The sequence below is a fragment of the Glycine soja genome, chromosome 16, assembly GCF_004193775.1.
Source record: "Glycine soja cultivar W05 chromosome 16, ASM419377v2, whole genome shotgun sequence".
Classification (NCBI taxonomy): Eukaryota; Viridiplantae; Streptophyta; class Magnoliopsida; order Fabales; family Fabaceae; genus Glycine; species Glycine soja.
In genome coordinates, this window is record NC_041017.1 from 2,833,037 (window position 1) to 2,853,074 (window position 20,038).

The 20,038-nt window shown below is 33.5% G+C and overlaps 1 protein-coding gene and 1 pseudogene across 2 annotated transcripts; one reads left to right on the forward strand and one right to left on the reverse strand.

The window, feature by feature from the left end:
• The first annotated feature begins 958 nt into the window (after positions 1-958).
• On the forward strand, positions 959-6,629 carry LOC114390114 (annotated as a pseudogene).
• Positions 6,630-10,982: 4,353 nt separating this feature from the next.
• Positions 10,983-19,104, reverse strand: LOC114390353. 2 transcript variants are annotated; one of them, XM_028351071.1, is made up of 14 exons: positions 18,277-19,103; positions 17,851-17,937; positions 17,208-17,317; positions 16,614-16,664; positions 16,319-16,490; positions 15,556-15,876; positions 15,280-15,483; positions 14,588-15,073; positions 14,205-14,414; positions 13,906-14,094; positions 13,285-13,448; positions 12,999-13,151; positions 12,829-12,907; positions 10,983-11,753 (listed from the first exon to the last, which is right to left on the reverse strand). In XM_028351071.1, the coding sequence occupies exons 1-14, from the start codon at positions 18,709-18,711 to the stop codon at positions 11,307-11,309; spliced, it is 3,108 nt and encodes a 1,035-aa protein (XP_028206872.1). In that variant the 5' UTR covers positions 18,712-19,103; the 3' UTR covers positions 10,983-11,306. The 2 variants fall into 2 exon arrangements, with proteins under 2 accessions (XP_028206872.1, XP_028206873.1); XM_028351072.1 differs by lacking the exon at positions 15,280-15,483 and having other exon boundaries at positions 11,050-11,753; positions 18,277-19,104.
• Positions 19,105-20,038: the final 934 nt, after the last annotated feature.

Genomic DNA, 20,038 nt, shown 5'->3' on the forward strand with positions numbered 1-20,038 from the left:
AAAATCCACACCTATTCATGCCATAAGAAGAACATATACAAGAACGAAATACACCTCATTTCAAAAGGAAAATCACAAATTCTGAACCAAAGAATGAATTGGACAAAATACAACAAGGGCACAATCATCATATCTCACCAAAGATAAGAAGACTCAAACAAAAATCACCTCATTTCAAGAAGAAAATCACAAATTAGGAAATGAGAAATCAACTTATCAAAAAACTAAATACCGTTGTAGTGATTAATTAAGATTTAAGTACTTTTAAAATTTTCAAAAACTTAATTTTATTTTATTATCTATATATATATATATATATATATATATTAAAAATTAATTTTTTTCACTATAAATTCTTTTAGTTCTCTTATTTTTTCACTATAATTAAGATTTAAGTATTCATTTTTTTAGAGATTTGAAGTGAATTGTCAAAAATGGATAGATAATTGTTGCTACCGTTGAAATAAATTTTTTAAAATTAAAATCATTTAAATTTTATCTAAGATCACCAATATCATAAGATTAATGGAACGAAATAATCATCTTATATATTAAATGTGAAATAATAAAATTAATTAATTATAAAATTTTGATAAATTAATTTACAACTTAAAAAAAATGCCTAAAGTCCCCAAACGTCTATATAAGGCCCTGTTTAATTTCCACTTTATTTTTCTTTAAATTAAAAAAAATACTGTAATTTTTATTGTAAAATATATTTATTAGTTTGAAAATATGATAAAAAAAGTCCCCGAAGGTTCTCAGATATACAAGCGTGGGAGAGAAGAATTACCTTAACACGTGGCAAGAATATGAGGGCCATACCTTACCCGTTACGAAAAATCTAGAGAATAGAGAAGATTGTAGTAGTTAGCAGTAGACAACGCGCGAAACATCTCGAAGACAAAGATTTTTAGTCTAACCATTTCTATTATCAGACATAACATAAGAAGTGTCGTATATAAAAGCAGCACGTTCTCTTTCACATTCCCATGAATTAAGGTTGTCACATAACGACAGTTTTGATCGTCTGCATCGCAACACACGTACACAGAACACTAGAATCATTATTCGCTTCAGGGTTGGTGGCTCGATTTTATACCGATAGCTCTCTCTCTCACTTGGATCGGGCGGAACCGTTTGGCTGTTAAATTTATATCTCTTCTTTTGTTGTTTTATTTCCTTGGAAAATTTTTATGTAAGCCATTCTTCTTCTCTTCTATTTACTTGTTGGATCATTGTTTTAATGACTGACTAACTAGATGAGATTATGAATGATGATAAAATGGAAGAGTGAAGCTCTTTGTTCGTTATGATGATTGTTAAAAAGTATTATAAACGTACCTTAATGTAACTTTTAGAAAACATTTTTTAATCAGTATTCAAGGGTACTGATTAACAATACTCTTGTTATTTTCATGTGGGTGTAGGAGCTTTGTCGGTACTTGGTTGTTTTGAGTTAATGATTAAATCAAAGATAGTTTTTAATTAGTTAATGACATTTTCTAGGGATTCCCATGTTGTAGTTGCTTCATGGTGCTGTATGAAAGATTTACGTTAATCCATTTAGACTAGAATTATATGAGTGCAAGTCATTTAATGGACCATGGTACATGAAATTTTTGGCCTTCATTATCAAATAACTCTATTTGAAGACTTGGTCACCTCTAATTTTACTTGGGATATAATTGGTTTGTTGTTGTACTTGTACATAAATTTTGAAAGAGTTTCTTAAGGCTCGGTTAAGAATCAAAATGTTTATCCTAATATTTGTGTGATCATTGCTAAAACAATCATATATAGTTATAATATTGGCTCATGTTTTGATAAGTTTTTCTATTAATTAAGTTCTTGCAGTTGCTGACTTGCTGCAATTACAACATATTTATTATTTCTTGTGTAATTATAATTCTGAATTATCGTGATCACATCACAGAAATATGAAAAAAAAAAAACATGCAGAAACGTAGCAATTTCCTTTGTTGATATGAGATATTTTGTATCAGAAATGCAAATTTTGATGTGATTGTAAAGCAATTGAGTTTTGCAATGTTAATTTTTTGACTAAAAATGATACTGAGAAACATTAAGGAGAAAATAGAACCTTGGTATTTATTTATGTCTGGAAGACATATCGATCTCCCTTGTTTTATTTCTACATTTATAATGATCTTAAAGTTCTTTTTCTTGGCATTATTTGAATTATAGGAAAAGATTTGTGCAGTTAGTGTTAGACCATATCCTTCTAGGCTTGAAAACGCTGAAAATTAATGGCTCTTATATGGAACTTCTTTTCAGAAGAAATTATTCTTATTTTATGTTCTATGATGCATGTTTTTCTTTTCTATTTTGCTAGCTTAAAAGGAAGTACAAAAATGGTGTTCTTTCATTCATTCGTTCTTGGTCGATACTAATCCTGTTATTAACGATCCTTTCTGTGATAATGCAGAATTTGCACTCTATCCTAGTAACTTCCTGAGTTATCAGTAATGATGCCTGCATATAGAAGCATGGACTCATACCCATATCAGAGAAACCAAATACCTTTCCCACATTATTATCATCCTGGCATTGAACCTATTCACCCTCAAATGAAGCTTGATCCATCCAAACCACCCTTTTCTTATGACCAACATTGGCCATATGCTGGCAACTTAGGGCACCCTATTCCCCCACATTTCTGCTGTGGCCACAACAACTTCCCTTGTCATTATAGCTACATGCCTTCAAATCCTCATGCTCCTTCTCCAATGTACTATTCTGGAACTTGTCCTTCATATAGTGAACCATATTTTGTTCCTTATTCACTACAACCACATTATACTATGGATCTGCCCAGGTATGAATATGACAAATTTATGCCCCGAGAGCATCATTGTTGTGGCTGTCCTAATCATCCATGCAGCCAAAAGGAAGGTAGAAGTGTGAAGATTGAAGAACATGAACCTGATGGTGGAAAGAAAGTGAATGATGCTTTGGCTCCAATCCAGCTCAAGAATTACCCATATCCCTTAGTTTGGATTCCACAGGAGTACACAAGTAACAAACAGCTGAAGAATCCTAATACAATGGAAGTTGGGGAACAAGACAAGTCTCCTCGTTTTGAGAATTCTAATGCTGATGCACAGCCAGCACAGGATCCTAGAGTATGGAATGGATGGCTTCCCTTCAATATAAAGGGTGCCCCGAACGTGATTCACGATGGATATGGAACAAGAAACCAGAAACAGGAGTCTGGCAATAATAGAGGGGAATCTGAAGATGGAAAAGTGGACCAGAAACATCAAAGTGAACAGAATAGGTCAGAATTTCCATTCCCTATCTTCTGGTTGCCTTATTACAATAAGCCGGAGGAGGGTGGTGAGACTAAAAACCAGGAGAAGAATACTTTTTCACCAAAAGTTATTGAGGAGGTACCCCATACATTAAAATCTGTTCCAGCAAAGTCTCATGTTGATGAAGGTGGTAGGAATAGGAACGGAACCGGATCAAATCAAGCTGAATACACAAATACAAATGCTGCGGATGTTGTAGAGAAAGTGACTAATGCCAGAAGCATACCTGTGAAGCAAATGGAAGAGAATGTGACAAAAAAGGACTCCTGCACTGGTGACAAAAAGAGGCAATCTGCATCTTCACCAAAAGGATCCAAGTTACCTCCGGTTTGTCTGAGAGTTGATCCACTACCAAGGAAGAAAAATGGCAACGGGAGTTTGAGTTTGAGTTCAAGGTCGAGGTCCCCAAGTCCACCTTCATCAAAAGGGCAATCCCAAGCTACAACTGGTGAAACATTCAAGACTCCTGTGAGTGGAACACATGATAAAGGTCAGCCAAATTCGGATCATCAGAATGGGCCAACAAACACCAGTGAGAGAGTTAAACCAAAGGAGAAGACCATTCCGGTGTCAGAAATATGCAAGACTAATGAAAACCAGGGTGTTGAGTGTAGGGATGGATGTCAAAGCCAGATAAATGTAAACATACCTAGTGAAGATCCGAAAGGGACAAGGGGAACATGTCCAGATGGTGATGACTTCAAGACTGAAGATAAAAAGGCAGATAAAGGGGCAGATAAAATGAGGGAGAAAACTGCAGAACTAAAAGATGTGAAGGATTCAAGCGCACAAACTGACGCAGGTCAAAAGGAGGTAAGAGTTCTGTCAGATGCAGATGCTTCTGTTTTGATACAAGCTGCATATCGCGGACATCAAGTTAGAAAATGGGAAGCATTGAAGAAGTTGAAGCAGATAGATGAAGTCAGGAAGGAGGTGACTGATGTTCGAGACCGTGTTCAAGCCTTTGAGAGATCTTCTGATCTTCAAAATGATGACAAGCAAAAAATTGCAATTGGAGAGACCATTATGAGACTCCTGCTGAAGTTGGATACTATACAGGTACATGTCAGATAACCGTTACTTAAAATGAAATCAGTAATGCATTTTTTATATTTTTGATTCATTGACAATAAACATTACATGGAATATGAAATTGTTTTGCTTTTGTACTTCAGTAAAAAGATTCCATTTTTATTTATTAGGTAATCTTAATTGAGATATCATGACATCAGAGTATAGTTTTGATATTAGCTAATCTTAGTTAGATATCATGACATCTGTAATATAGTTTTGATATTTCTTCATTCATGGATATGGGTAGTGACTTTTACATGCCTAATTACCTGTTACAACTTACAAGCACTCCGCATTTGAACAAAGATTAGCATTTTGATCTGCACAGATATGAATGTTGGTTGTGGTTTGTCTGAGCTATTAATCGTTGTTCATCTTATTTATGATTTTTTTTAATTTAGTTATACTTCCTTGTTCAATGTTATGCTTACATATCGCTCAACATTTATATCAGGGTTTGCATCCAAGTATCAGGGAGATCAGAAAATCCTTGGCTAGAGAGCTGACAATTTTGCAAGAAAGGCTTGATTATATAATGGCCAAGAAACCTCAGCAGCAGGTGCAGGATTTCAATGTTCAGGAACATGTTGAAGTCACTCCAATGAATATGCAGAATGAAGAACAAGTTGCTGTACCAGCAGACTCAGCTGAAGGCATTAGTGATGATGCAAAAGGTCCTTGTGCTAATGTTGGTGGAAGTGAATCCCAGTCACCAGTTGATCCTACATCAGATAAGGGAGCAGAGTCTGTTGTGCTTCCGAATGGCTCGCATAATGATGATACTAGCCAAGTGGTTACAGATGACACATTGAATTCTACAAGTGATCTGTCTGAGACGGACAAAATGGCTGTGGAACCCGAAGCTAAATCAGAAGCGAAAGACATTCCCACTGCGGAAGACATTCTAAACGAGGTTGATAAATTGTATAAGACTGTTTTGGAAGAATTTCCTGTGGGAGTTGTTGATGAAGATATCGATGATGTTATTATTGAGAAGGAAGAACAAGATGATGTTAGTTCTGGAAGTCTCCAAGCCATGGTGGATGATTCGGCACGAGATGGATTAGAGAACCATGCAATGATGGAAATGCCAGTGGGATTATTTGATGAGGATGAAAGGAACAATGAAATGAATATTTCTAAAGAGGGAACACAAACTGAGAATGACATATTTATTGAGCTTCCTATGGGACTACTTGATGAGGATACAGCAATATCTGAAGTTAAGAAGCACGATCGAGCTAAGCCTAAAACATATAAAGAGGTTCTACTAGCTCAAGAAGGGGAATGCAATGCAGATGAGAAAACAAGTTCTTCAACAGATAACACTGCGAACGAAACTCAACTAGGGCAACAGCAGAAGCTGGAAGAGCAAAAAGAGGTGCATTCTTCTGGGGAATGCTGGGTGAAAATCAAGTACCAGGAAGAAGGTGAACTCAATGGTGATGCACCAATAGATATAAGAACTGAGTGTAAGTCAGGTGAGGAAGTTGAAAATGATACTAAGTTACCTCCTTTGACAACACAAGTCAATGATCATGGACCAGGAAATGAAGATGTATGCTCAAAAGCAAATGATGTAAATAACATATCGCCCGAGGCCAAGCCAATGGAGTTAGTACCTTCCAATGAAACACAGAAGGAGGAGGAACCAGAAGAGAAGATTGCACTTAGGGAGACACAAGAGATGGTTACTGAGCAGGCAATTGGTGCTGATGATAAAGACCCAGAAGCTTCGTTTAAAGAGAAAACCGAACTATCTTCGCCTCCACCTGCATTACAAGAACCTGAGCTGCCTGCGGCCATGCGCGATGGAGAGTTCAACGGTGACACGAAGTTACTGGAAGAGAATGAGAATTTAAGGGAGATGATGAAGAAGTTGCTTGAAGCCGGGAATGAACAGTTAAGCGTGATAACAAATTTGACTGGCAGAGTGAAGGACTTGGAGAAGAAACTAGCCAGGAGCAGGAGTAAGAGAGTGAAGACAAAACGGTATAGACCAGCAACTTCCAAAATGTCTTGCATGAAATGAAATACTCCTAATGTTTCACTGCATGTGAGAGCCTTTTATGTTGCAATGTAATGTCTCCTTTTTATTTCATTGAGTATATGTAAATGTAATTGTGAGATTGTGGTATGAGTCCTGTTCTACTGAAAACACTATAATAACTGTACTTTTGTGCTTTAAAGATACGAAGTTGTTTTTTTCTCTTCGGCGTATATTTTTTGGTTTCAATTGGTAGTTCTGCTAAAACTTTAAATGGTTGGATTCTAGTATTTAGGTTTTAACTAAGAATCCAACTATTTAAAAGTGAATAATTTCTGAGCCATGATCCTGAATAATTTCTGTTCTGTAAGTCTGTCAGCTTAACTTTTTCTATTAATATTTGAGAATCCCCATTTTAATACTATAATTCAATTCAATGTAATATGGTTATACTCAACTTACGGCAATGTATTTTTGAGTACCCTAATATTTTTCAAATTTACTTAACATTTTTCATTTTCCCCTCGGTTTCATAGCCTATTCTATATCTTACTGATGCAGAAATAATGCGATGAATTCTGTTTACAAATGAAGTATAAAATATAATGTGCTAAGTGATGTTCCTATTTAATGTTTCTTTGGTGGGATTTCTCCACCCAGATTTTCTACAAGAACGTTTCTTCTTGGATGACTAATTGGAAACTACAAAGTAATTTCCTTTAGGCTACGTGACATGCTTCACACAGATATTACCCTATTCTTGTACCAACGTAATAATTTTCAGAAAGAAATAAAGACTATCTAATTCTACCCTTGTTCACACAAATCTTTTGAATCTTTTTCCTGTAACCATCAAGTTCATTGAGTCATATTGTTAATTTCTCCAAGCATAGCACACCGATCTTGAGCAAATATCTTAATTAGCCTCATTTATAAGGTCCAGGCTTTCCCACACAGATATATTAACACGTGTCTTAATATTTCTCCCCAAGACGTGAAGACTAGGAAATATTTTCCCCAGACGCTAATATAAATAGATTAACTCATACATAATACATTGAAGGCAAGCAACAAATTAACCAATTTATTTGCACTATGGCACCTCAAAACTAACCCCATTAATTTGCCTTTGTTTTCCTTGTGTTCACAACCCTGCTTGATGCCTCTATGGCGGGTGTAATTTATATTTACTGGGGACAGAATGGTGCAGAGGATACTTTGGCCAATACATGTAAAAGTGACAATTGCACTACTACACATATACATACGTGTTTAACAATATTTTTTTCTTAATAATTATTAAAAATGTTGCTAAAAGTTTTTGACAACATTTATTTATATTTGGTAACATTTTTTAAATGTTGTCAAAAGCTTTTAAAAACATTTTTAATAAGTGTTTGAAAAAAAAATATTATTAAAGATTACATGGGTTATAATATTATGCCATTGTGAACACAGCTTTCCTATCCACATTTGGCAATGGAAACCCTCCAAAGCTCAATCTTGCTAGTCATTGTGATGCATCCAATAACGGGTGCAGTTTCCTTAGTGATCAGATTAATACTTGCCAGAATAAATGTGTCAAGGTGAAGCTTTCCATAGGAGGAAATTATGGGAACCATGACCTTTCTTCAACTGATGAAGCCAGGTAAATGTTTAATTTTCCTCAATTATATATATCATCCCATATTACCATAAGCAACTTTTTTCTTTCTTCCTATTAATTTTTTTTTCCTTGTTGATAAAGATCATGAAAATGTAAATGTTTCTGTTTCATCAGTTTTTGGTGAGAAAACTAATTGAGTTTAATTTTGATACATTGTTAGCTTAATGATTTTTTTATTTTGTGAATCAATTAGAAATTCAGAAAATAATTTATACATTGAAGTCTGAACCTACTTATCATGTGGGGATTCCTGGACCTTATAAATGAGGCAAAGATGTTTACTCAAGATCGATGTGCTAGCTATACTTGGAGAAATTATACAATTATTACTCAATGATGCAACTAATGAGTCAAAGGGTTGTTCAAAAATATTAAGAACAAAAATATTTAAAACTTTCTACATTGGTTGAATAGGGAGAGTTCTTGAGGTTTTTATGCTAGCTAAACATATTGTGTGTCTCAGGAAAATTCGTAGTAGGATTTCGTAGAAATGACTGCAGTCTGCAAAGAATTAAAGGCAAGTGTTGCATATAAAACTATAAAGGTAATTAATCTTGATTTCCATGAAAGTTCTTTCTTTTATTTAAATAAAGATGTATAAACACCTTTATCTATGCTACTTGAGACTTGAGAGAGAAAAGGAGAAAAATAAAAATAGAAAAATATAAAGAAAAAATAAAACTATCAATTAAGTATAGATAATATATGGGTATCAAAAAATTACTACTCTTTTTTTCATTCAGAGTTACTTATTTGGTACGAACATAGTAACAGTGAAAAAAGTACCAAATTTGTTAAACTATGACCGCGTAACTAATGCTGGTCTACACATCAGATTTGTCATTATTCGCATATAATATATCCTTACGGTTTACCTTTCTCCTTTTTAATTACTTTGAATATGATTATATGATCATAATATATTCAGAAAAAAAAAGTATGATCCTAATATACTAAGTTTTTTAGAAGAAAAAGAAAAGCATGATCATAATACACTAGTTTTTTAGAAATCACCAAAATAATATGGCTTGTTGGACTGTCCTAAAGAAGCCGACGCTGACCTCCCTAGACGACGATGAACTTGACAACTGACAAGTGATATAAATTAATATGGCTTTATAATTTGCTTATTAGAGGCGCTTGGGCCCCTTAATTGATTAAAAATGTAATTTGTTTATTAGAAAAAAAATAATTTTAAGGAAGATTATAATTAATACTCCCTCTACTCGTTTATATATAAAATAATAATGATAATAATGAATTCATCAAAATAAAAAAAAAATAGATAATTTTTAGTTAATTTTATTTAATAATATCAAAATTTTAAATTTTATTTTAAAAATACTCATAAAATTAAATAATTTAAGTTATAAAAATATTTAATAACACTACACATAATTTAAGAGTTATTTTTTTTTATCAATGAATGTAATTGTTTTTTTTTAAGAACAATGAATGTAACTATTTATAAGCTAATAAACTCAACCACTTGCATAAAAAATGAGTGGACTATTTCATTAATAGAGTTCATACTTCATAATAAATTGAGAGTATAAAAAGTAATTAATAATTAATCCGCTTAAAATTATATTCACAATTCTTTTAATTAGAATTAAAAAAATGAACTCATTTGTTTGTTCTATAAAAGAGAGAAAAAAAAATCAAATTATATATATATATATATATATATATATATATATATATATCATAATTTTAAATATTAATTTTTTTAATCAATAACTATGAGTATATTTTATTCTCTGAAACATACCCCTCATGTTGGAATCAAATTCATGTTATAAAATGTTCACTAGCATCAAAAGTCCTATGACTATGTCGGTGTTTATGAGTAATTGGCGACCACGCGCCAACAAAAGTGTCTATCGCTTGTACTATCCACCTCATTCTCTAACGTATTAAGTTTGGATATATCTTAGTGGTCGTAATAGTGACTCCCCCATTTTAGCCGTGGTCATCTTAGTGTGAGATAAGCCTATAGAAGACGACGACCACGAAGCAAAATGTTTGATCAACATTCAAATTCAATATGTTTATCCAATATCAAGAGAGAGAATAAAAACAGAAAAATATATATAAGTACAATAGGATTTATGATGTAATAAGAAAAATGATAAAAAAAATAAAAAATACTAATAAAATATATAAAATTATAAGTTATTCATGTATTTCTACTCGATGATAAAAATGGTCATTCTCCTTGTTGTATCAGAGTAGAAAAAATATCGAGAAAAATTACAATATCAATATGAATATAATATTTCAAAAAATAAAAGATAAGAGTTAATGTTTCTTGCACTTTTCATAAATTTTTTAATTGTAGGAAAATTTAAAAATAAAAAATAATAAAAGATAAGAGTTAATGTTTCTTGCAACTACAACAAATGGCAAACCTTAGCTTCTTGGGGGTCACACTTAAGGCGTCATTTTTTCTTTAAATTTGGGTTTAGATTCTAGATGACACTCGGTTGATGTCATAATAAAATTTCTTAAAAATGCAGAGATACAAGATCACATATTTATGCATGAGGTGTAGTAATTCTGAGATACAACCTACAACTACGTAACTAACATCCTAAGTAACTAGTGGATTACAAACTTATCAGAGCGTTCATAGGTGAACTATATCCTTATCCAATCTTTATCTACTAGTCAGAATAAAAATAAAAATAAAATCTTTATCTACTAGTTACGTGACTCATTTACTGCACCCTTGTTCCTATAACCATTTTTGTTAACGTCATGTGATAACCCATTGGCCAAATTCAAAGTACTTCAATTAGCTGTAACGAAAAAGGGGGTAAGTAAAAGCCAAATTAAGAACTCATTTGTAACTGTAACGAGTTGTCTTGGTGATGCATGGGGCATATAGAGGCATGGAACATTGCATGGGAAAACAAAGTAATAATGATTATAGTTAATTTCATTTAGATTGACAAAGAGCTACCTACATTACAATTTCCCGCACCTCTCTAAATGAATTTATTATCCTGAAAGAATAGAATTACAGAATAAGTCAAAAAATTAAAGATACTTTACACACTAGCTATTTATCAGAGCATCAATGACTAGAACGATGCCATATTCTACATACATGACCCTCAACAGAAAATGTGCATTCCTTTCTGAACGAAAATCACATATGTTAAGCAAAATCAAATAAAAATTACAAAAGAAAAGAATTTTATACCAGGAACTACTCAAAACAAATGGTGTTTTAAAATCATCATGATGCTGTTACTGCAAGCATAGATGAATTAGAACTTTCCTCGTCTGGTGGGGGCTTAATGTATTTCCCTATCACTTGTTGGCGATGACGCTTCCTCATTCTGTTTTGTTTCTCTATACTCTTCTGCTTCCTCTTTTCCTTCTCCTTCTGCCTTAAGCTTCTCTCTCTGTCAAATATACCTTGCCAAAATACTTCGCCCGTTGACGGCCACAACCAATGTCTTGCAGGATCCTCAGAATCTGATAACTCTGCCAAGTCCTCATCCATGCTCTTAAGTGTGCTGTATGAGAACCATTTGATCCACATTTGACCTCTGCGGCTCGGGAACTTGTGTTGTTCCTGCATTAGACCTGTCTCAGGGTCCACAAACACCATCCTTCTGGCACTGTGGTATGTCCACACATTCACAAGAAGCTCGAGAAGCCGTGAATAGCAATGCTTATCCTGGAATTAGAATTTATCCATGCTTTTGAAACAAGAGGAGCAAGAATAACCAGCAAGGATATAGTGTACTTCAAAGTAAATCTACTGTATTATAATTTAGAACACACAACTCACCAGCCCCCACTATCTCAATCAAACATACTCAATATTCTCTCCTGTTCTACATGTGCATTAAAAAATCTCTCAATATCTCAAACTACCCTTTCTATATCTGTTTGACCTTTTTTATCTCAAACAAACAACTCCCCAGGATATAGTGCACAAATGTACAATCTACTCCTTTTATCTCTAAATTGAATTCTAATAATTTTTTCAAAATTAATTAATTGTTAAACATAATCTTATATCACAACTTATATTATTTATTATAAATTCAAATATAATTTTATGTATTTAAAGATATTTATTTATTTATTTGTCATCTGGAACAGCCCTGGCACAACGGTAAAGTTGTGCCTTGGTGACCAGTTATTGCAACAATGTTTTTAAAAACACATGTCAACCTACAGACTGTTGGAATTTTGAGTTATCACTTATCAGTTAAGAATGGAGTGAACACATCCAAATACCATTAACTAACATTAACCATCCATTATTTTATTCAAACCATGGAGTTAGAAGCTTCAAGAGGAAATATTAGAAATAAATGAGGAATTTAAAAGCCATCCACTTATTAGGCTTGTATTCTTTATTTACATGTTTTTGTTAACATAAGTACATAACTACATAAGTCCTTAGGGTTGATGTTAATAAGTCAAAAGTGGAAATAAAAATTATTGGAAAAATGACATTTATTACATTGGAAATACAAAAGCCATTTATTTCCTTTTTAACCCAATAAAAACTTTCCACTTTTGGTTTCTTAATGTCAGCCCTAATCCATATTCAAAAGACAATATTTAAATAGATTCCTTAAAAAAACCATTAGTTAAAACCATTTCCACATAAGTGTATCAACGTGAAAAAAAAAACTGTTTTAAAAAACGATTTTTTATCAGAAAGATATTAAACCATGAGCAGAAAATGGCCAAAAACCAAACCAACAAAGTAAACTAATTCTGAGGTAGCAAATTACTTTTGACAAACTCAAAGAACAGCGTCCTGTTGAATGGTGTTCATCATACATTTGCGCATCCAATGCATCCACAAACATTCTGCACAAATGGTAGTTTACATCAGTTACTTAACTCTCAAACAAGTTACAAGAGAGCAATTTTCTTATTTTACAAAATGAACTAAGTTTACCTAGAGAACATTACAAACTCCATAAACGATCTCGTAGGCAGAGCCCAACTCTGCATGACAGACCATGTGTCACCATCTACAGGCATGGGAGGCAAAGAATCCACAGCATCTTTTACCCCATACATTCTCCTCATGGCTTTTGAGAAAGTAAGCCTTCACTCAAAACACAATTGTAGAAAAAGTGAAGCTATATCTTTAAAAATGTAAAAGGCAACAAAAAGCAAGGATCAACACTCAAACTTCCATGTACTCAAGAAACAAACATATTGGGTTTAAGAGATCATACTTGCAATTTCCAGCATTAACAGCATCACAAAATGACCAAAAGTCCGTTTGCAAAGGGTTTTGTGAATACATATCCATTCGCACCCAAAAATATAGTGCATCCCCATACCTTTTGGATTGGATAGCATCTAATAATGCATTTTCAGCAGTTATGGACAAAGATGCCTGTTAAAACCCAACACCAGAAGTCAAAAAACCCACAAGACAAGAAATTGAATGTATCTTTTCCATTCAAGTCATCTTCCTACATTTCATCCTTCTAGTCTTCTACACAATCAATGCCAGTAATCAAAAGAAAGGAGAATAGAAACTGGTAAAGGTCCAGTTCAGAACACAATATCATTTTTCCTTTTTATATCCACAATTTCAAAACCTCTAATTAGACAAAGAATCTCCAGCTTTAAATGCCTTATTATACCCACAATTAATACCTCTATATAAATAAGTTACAGGGAAAAGGTAATATAAAATTAGCATCACGAGTCCACATCCTTCAAACCAAAAATGATTGACAAGGATAAAATTAATATTTATTAAAACAAAATCCAATATACTCACAGATGAAAAAGAATATAAAGATGCAGATCTCCAAAGAAATGAGATATGAAAAACAATCATATACCTTCCTTGCTGTTGCTCTCCAAGACTGGAATCCAATCCAAGCATTTTTGTGTAAACGGTCAATCCTGTTTGCAATTGCAAAAAAGGCTCCATATTCACCAAGTAAATCTCGATAGTAACCATTATTAAGCAGTGGAAGACGAGAAGGAGCATCGACATCATCTCTCCCTGGTCTTCGACCTTTACCGGACTGCAAACATCCAGTACATCATTGCATCAGATTGAAATCAGAAGCCACTCATTATAAGTTCTGAATAGAAAGCACAACTATTACAGAAAATACAAGCACACACAACTTACCAGGCCAATTCCTCGATAAAGAGATTTTTGATGTAGAAAAGACCAGGATCCTTCCCCAAAATAAGGTTCATAAATGCATAGCGGTTGTCCTGTCCGCTCAAGCTCTCCTTCATCTCTTTCGTGTAAATCATTCTTTAATCTATCAGCCTTCTTAGCACTTTTATATACATCCTCCCATGTCCCATGTGACTGCTCCGTTCTATCCTTCAACTGCATTGAAACTCAACATGAGTTAAGCTTAATCACCCAAAACGGAAGTCATGAAAGATTGAATACCCTGTTTTTCATTTAATACTTTATAAAGTACTAGGAGGACTATTAGGTGATGTTTTAGAAAGATATAGAATTACTCTTATATAAGTTAGAACATTTCTTGATCTCACCTCTTCATCCTCTCTCCTTTTTTTGGTAATGGCCAGTTGAGTATATTTTTCTTCTTCCCATATGCTATATACAAATATATCATTAGCTGCAACTGAAGGGGTGGATCTAGTTTTTTGAGAATGATTCCACTGGCCCTCGTATTTATCTAAAAACGTGTTACTTCTTAATACTCTATTTTGAAATGTCATATTAGGAACAGCTTCAAACAAATGCCACTGCCATTGTTCTTTAGCACTGGGGGGTATTTCTGAAACAGCCTTAGGTGGAGCAACCTCCGATGGAAGCCTGAGAACATTCTCAAGTAAAGATGCATATCCATCAATTGCTTCTGAAACCATAAGATTCTTTGCAGTGCTTCTCCCTATTGAGGCAATGTTGCGAGCCAAGGGTGATATTTTCCCTTTTGAGATCACTTCTAATAAAATTTGTCTCAGAACTCTAATATTATCCTTTGGGAAAAGATAGCCATTCACCCTGTCGTCAACCTAATTAATGTCAACAATACAGTCAGTGGTTTCCTCAGAAATATATGATATGAAAAATGAAAAATTTAAACTCTTACTGTTTTAACTACAAAATAATAATAAGTCAAAGTCTGGAGATGATTCATATTCAAGATTGACAAAAGTAACAAGAAGCAATATAGACCCAAGACATGGTTAAAGAAAAAAAAATTAGAGTGCTAACATACATATTTTCTGATCATGGGAACATCAGGAGCAATAATTGGTTTCTCAAAGGACATAGCTTTGATCAAAATCTCTGGAAAAGACTGTTCTTCAAGAAAGGATCCATATATCACTACATCTGATGTGCCAAGTACAGAATCGACATTCAAATCTCCTGCTATATGCTCTATAATACCTCTTGGATATTTCAAACTATGCGCCATGGTCTAATGAAACAGAATACAAGATAAGAAACTTCAAATTATTTAACCAAAAACAAAGAGAAGTATGATATATACCTTAAGAGCCACAGTGTAGTTATTTGTTAATTCCCCACTATGAACAATGATTCGTAGTTGTGCACTAGAATTATCTTTGTTTAAAGGGAAGTCCGCCAGAAGTGGTTCTAAAGCCCGCAAAACAATGGCATGCCCCAACCACAGGCCCTTGTACAAAAATTGACTGCCCACTATTGCAATAATTACATCTTCTGGGCCATAGCCCATATTGACGCGCAAATTATCTTTCTGTAAGGCCATAAATGCTTCTGCTTCTAATGTTTCAGCAGGGGAACCAGGAATGACATAAAAATTTCCAGCATCAAATGCGGAGTAAATCATCTGTGGACATAAAAACATTAAGGTGTCATACTCAATAATGTCTAAACATAGTGAGATTTTACTTTGACGAGTCAGTTTACAAGTTATCATATGTTAGTTAATAACTATAACCATAACATTTATTTATTGTAGAACTAAACTCAGGATAATAGTATTAGTAATTTAGTATGCAATATGAAACGTATTTACATCTTGTAAGTTGTAAATCAGACTTATTCCTAAATAAATGCTGAAGATGCAGTTAACAATGAGACAACTGTTTGAAAGTCAACATAGCAGGCAAATTATGAATCAATAGAGGAACGAATCACTACTTGAAAATGAAATTGCCTTGTAACGCTCAGCATGCCTGGTGGTTGAGCAAGTGAAATTTAGGTAGACACCCTAGGTATGATTTCAATGTATCAAACATTAAATAAATAATTTGTCCCATACATATTACCGGCAAGGCATAGTTTGGAAAGACAACAACTGTTGAACGATTGAAAACTCTTCCCCAATCATTCAAAACTTCAATCTGCCCATTAGTAGTATATTGTCTTGATCGATAAGCAAGAGCATTTTCATGAACGGCCCATATAAGTGGGATAGACTTGAAGGGTTCCTGCAAAAAACTGTAACAACTAAAATCATTCGTGTTACTTGAATGAGGATATTCATGCCAAAAACCCCAAATGCAATTCATTGGTGTAAAGTCAGTAAAGGATTCAGGTAACAACAACAATCAAGTATCATACCAAGAAAAGGCACCCTTGGCTTCTAGAGAGCTCACGATTATACCATCATAGCTGCAAAAATAAACAGACATTCTTATCAGTTGCAATGAGAATCTTTAATCCATCCAACCAAAACAGTAGATTTTCTCTGTCAGTAACATATTAAGAAACAAGCAAAAGTAAATTCACATGAATTCAGATATACTAAAGCAAACACAACTGCACCAAACTATTTTCAACGTTCAAATATTATAAGGATTAATACAAATCATTAACAAGACAAACTTCAAGATCAAGTAGCATTCTTTTTCACAAACTGAATATAAACATAACTAAAGGATAAAGAATTAATCAAGATTGTAATCTGGTTATATAAAAACAAGAAATTATTTGACTCTAATTTTCCAATGAGTTGTGTTGTGTATACCTAAAACCAGAAGTGATACAAAACCACAAAGTAGAGAAGACATATAAAGCTCGAAAAGCTTAAACAGACTGTCATTTTATCAGCTGGAGTTACCACTTAGTTGGTTCATATTTTTAGACATTACAATTATACATTTATACTGTGCAAAATGCGTAGTCCAGAAGTAAAAATTAGAATAACAATCATACTTTAGCCAGTCTACGATGTTGTTGCGCTTATCACAAGCTCTAAGGACAATGACAGGAACTCTTAAATTTCTCCACACATTATGCCCTGGTCCATCTGCAAGTGAAAAGACCTGTGGGACATTGAAAATATTTGAGCTAAAATAAACATAATATAAATAATTAAAAAATATTGAAAATGATTTGGAGGCAAACATCTTCTTAATGATTTTTTGGCCTCACTTTGACAAGTCACTAGATTCTTATGGACATCAGTCTACATTTCTAAACCCATAAATGCTTCAATTTTCAAACACTTGTCTAGCAAGGTTCTAGTAGAAGTTCTACGTAGAAGTTGAATGAATATCTCGTAGAAGTGTCTTTACTTATCCAATGAGGCATTTAAAAGTTGAAACCAATAGTAAAGTAAACACACACACCCGCACCCCAAGAGTTAATATTTGACCTATAATTCAACATCTCTATTTGTTTGTGTTCTCAATCTCATCTCTTCCAGAAATAAAGCACCATATTCAATCCCACACTAGTGCACATATCATAGAGAGACATTGTTCATTTAGCCGGTTCCCTAATCATTTTCCTTTGCCTAAATTCAAAAGTACTACTTTCCAGCATAAAAATCGAGAACAAACCATAAACGGGGTACCTGAATTTCATAGTCAATCTCTTGCAAAGCAGATGCAACTGTTACCATAAGCAATTGTTGCGAATCAACCAACAGCTCTCCAAACACCTTCAAAAGAAATCAAAATGACATTAAAAATGTCAAGAGAGAAATAAAATAAAATAAAACTCCATGGATCAATCAATAACAAGGAAAAACTCTTAAACCACTAAAACATTACTTAAATAATAAACTAGACTCCAACTTAAACATCTCCAAATTCAAGCAAAAACCTGACCCCAGTTTATCGTTAAAAAAATAAAAAATAAATAAAAACCATGCTGAAGTGAACCACATGCACAACCTACAAATCCAGCTTCTAGTTTAACTATCCTCACAATGAGCAACAAGAAACTCTCTAAACAAACACCAATAAGTATAAAAAAAATAAAAAATAGTTGAACTAACCAATGCCAACTGAGGCTTCCTGTACCCATAATGCTGCACTGTGTGGTTGAAGAAATCCACATCTCTACCCCCACTACCTCTGCTGAATTTCTCCGAAATCTTAGGCAAAAAAACAGCATCTTCCCCAATGTCCAACAAAACCTTGTGAATGTCTCCATATTGCAAAAAATTATCAGACCGCATTCTCACATCTTTCAAGAACTCCTCCCCGGAGTTTTGCACGACCGAGCCTGGAAGGAACATTTGGAACACAACGACCAAGCACAGGAACACAACCACGGTGCAAATCCATTGCACGTAATCGAGCTTCTTGAAGAGCAACCTCGAGAAGCTCGATCTAAACCTGTGTGAAAAAGGGTTCTTCTCTTTTCTGCTGAACTGAGAACCAAACAAGCTCCCTTTCTTTAATGGGATCCCTGATTCCAAGGAACCCATTAGAGTCCCATCAATTGGGTCGCAGCAGAATGGGGAAAAACTTCAAACTTTGGAAAGAAAGAAAAAACTCGCATGCACACGAACACCCAGATGCGACTCCTTCAATGGAGTTCAACCAAAGTCGAAAAAGACTCAAACTTTGGTACTTGAATTCAAGAAAAAGACCAAGAAAGATTCTGGGTGTGAAAAAAAAATGGGCTTCTGATGTGGATTTAGGTGATTTGATTTTAGAACTGTTCAGTGATTTTTACTGAAGGAGAAGAAAGAAAAAAAAAAAAAAGATGATTTTGACGAATGGAAAGGGAAATGCACTCCATAGGGACAATGGCCAGGGTGCTGAAGACTCGGGAAAGAAAAGAATCTAATCTTAAAAAAGAAAAATAAAAATCTTAAATGGATCAATTTTTTTGCTGTTTAAAAGGGTAAGTCTGTGCACTTTTTATTAGTTTTTTTTTTTTGGTGAAATGAAAAGTGTGCTATTTCTGTGCTAAAGAAATTTCAACCAGATTTCATTATGCTACTAATATGGAAATGTTAATATCTTGTCACGCGCATTGAGTGAGAAGTGTAGGGTCACGCGTGCAGAAGAAAAGTTAAGGAAAAAAATACACGCATTTTCTTTTGTTCTTTTTTTTTCTTCAAAATGGGTAGAATCGATAGTCTGGGCCTCTAGGGTAGTTTCTGCTGTTATTTTTCCCAGAATAAAAAAAAAGGTAGAATGGAAGCGTAGGGATCTTTACAATTATCGTAATTAAATAGAAGATCAAGAAAAAATAGTGAAACGGGTCTCATAGTGCCCCTAAAAAAAGTCTCTTCGATAGTGAAAATATGATAAAATAAGATAACATCTGAGAGCAAAATAAAATAAGATTATTTCCGTGATTAGAATGAAATAAGATAAGAGTAGGATTATATCTTTGTTGTCAAAAAAAAAAAAAGATAAACGTAGGATAAATTTTAATATTATCTAATATTTGATACAAATTATAAGATTAAAGTTTGAGGCACGCTGGCACGCTAACAAATATTTTCTTTCTCTATTCAATTCTTTGTACATATTTTTTCTTCTCTTATTTTTATTTATTTTAATATTACTTAGGAGGCTCTAACATATATCTAGCTTAGCTTTGAGTGTGTTGGCCCCCTTAATCTTCATGTTTGGCTCTATCCTTGCTAATAGTAATAAAAGTGATGATAAGAATGATGAATATAACAATAATGACGATAATAATAATAATAAAAATAATGATACTAATAATAATAGAATCGATACTAATAACAGTAATAATGATAATGGAAAGAGATATTATCTTATAATTGATAATTT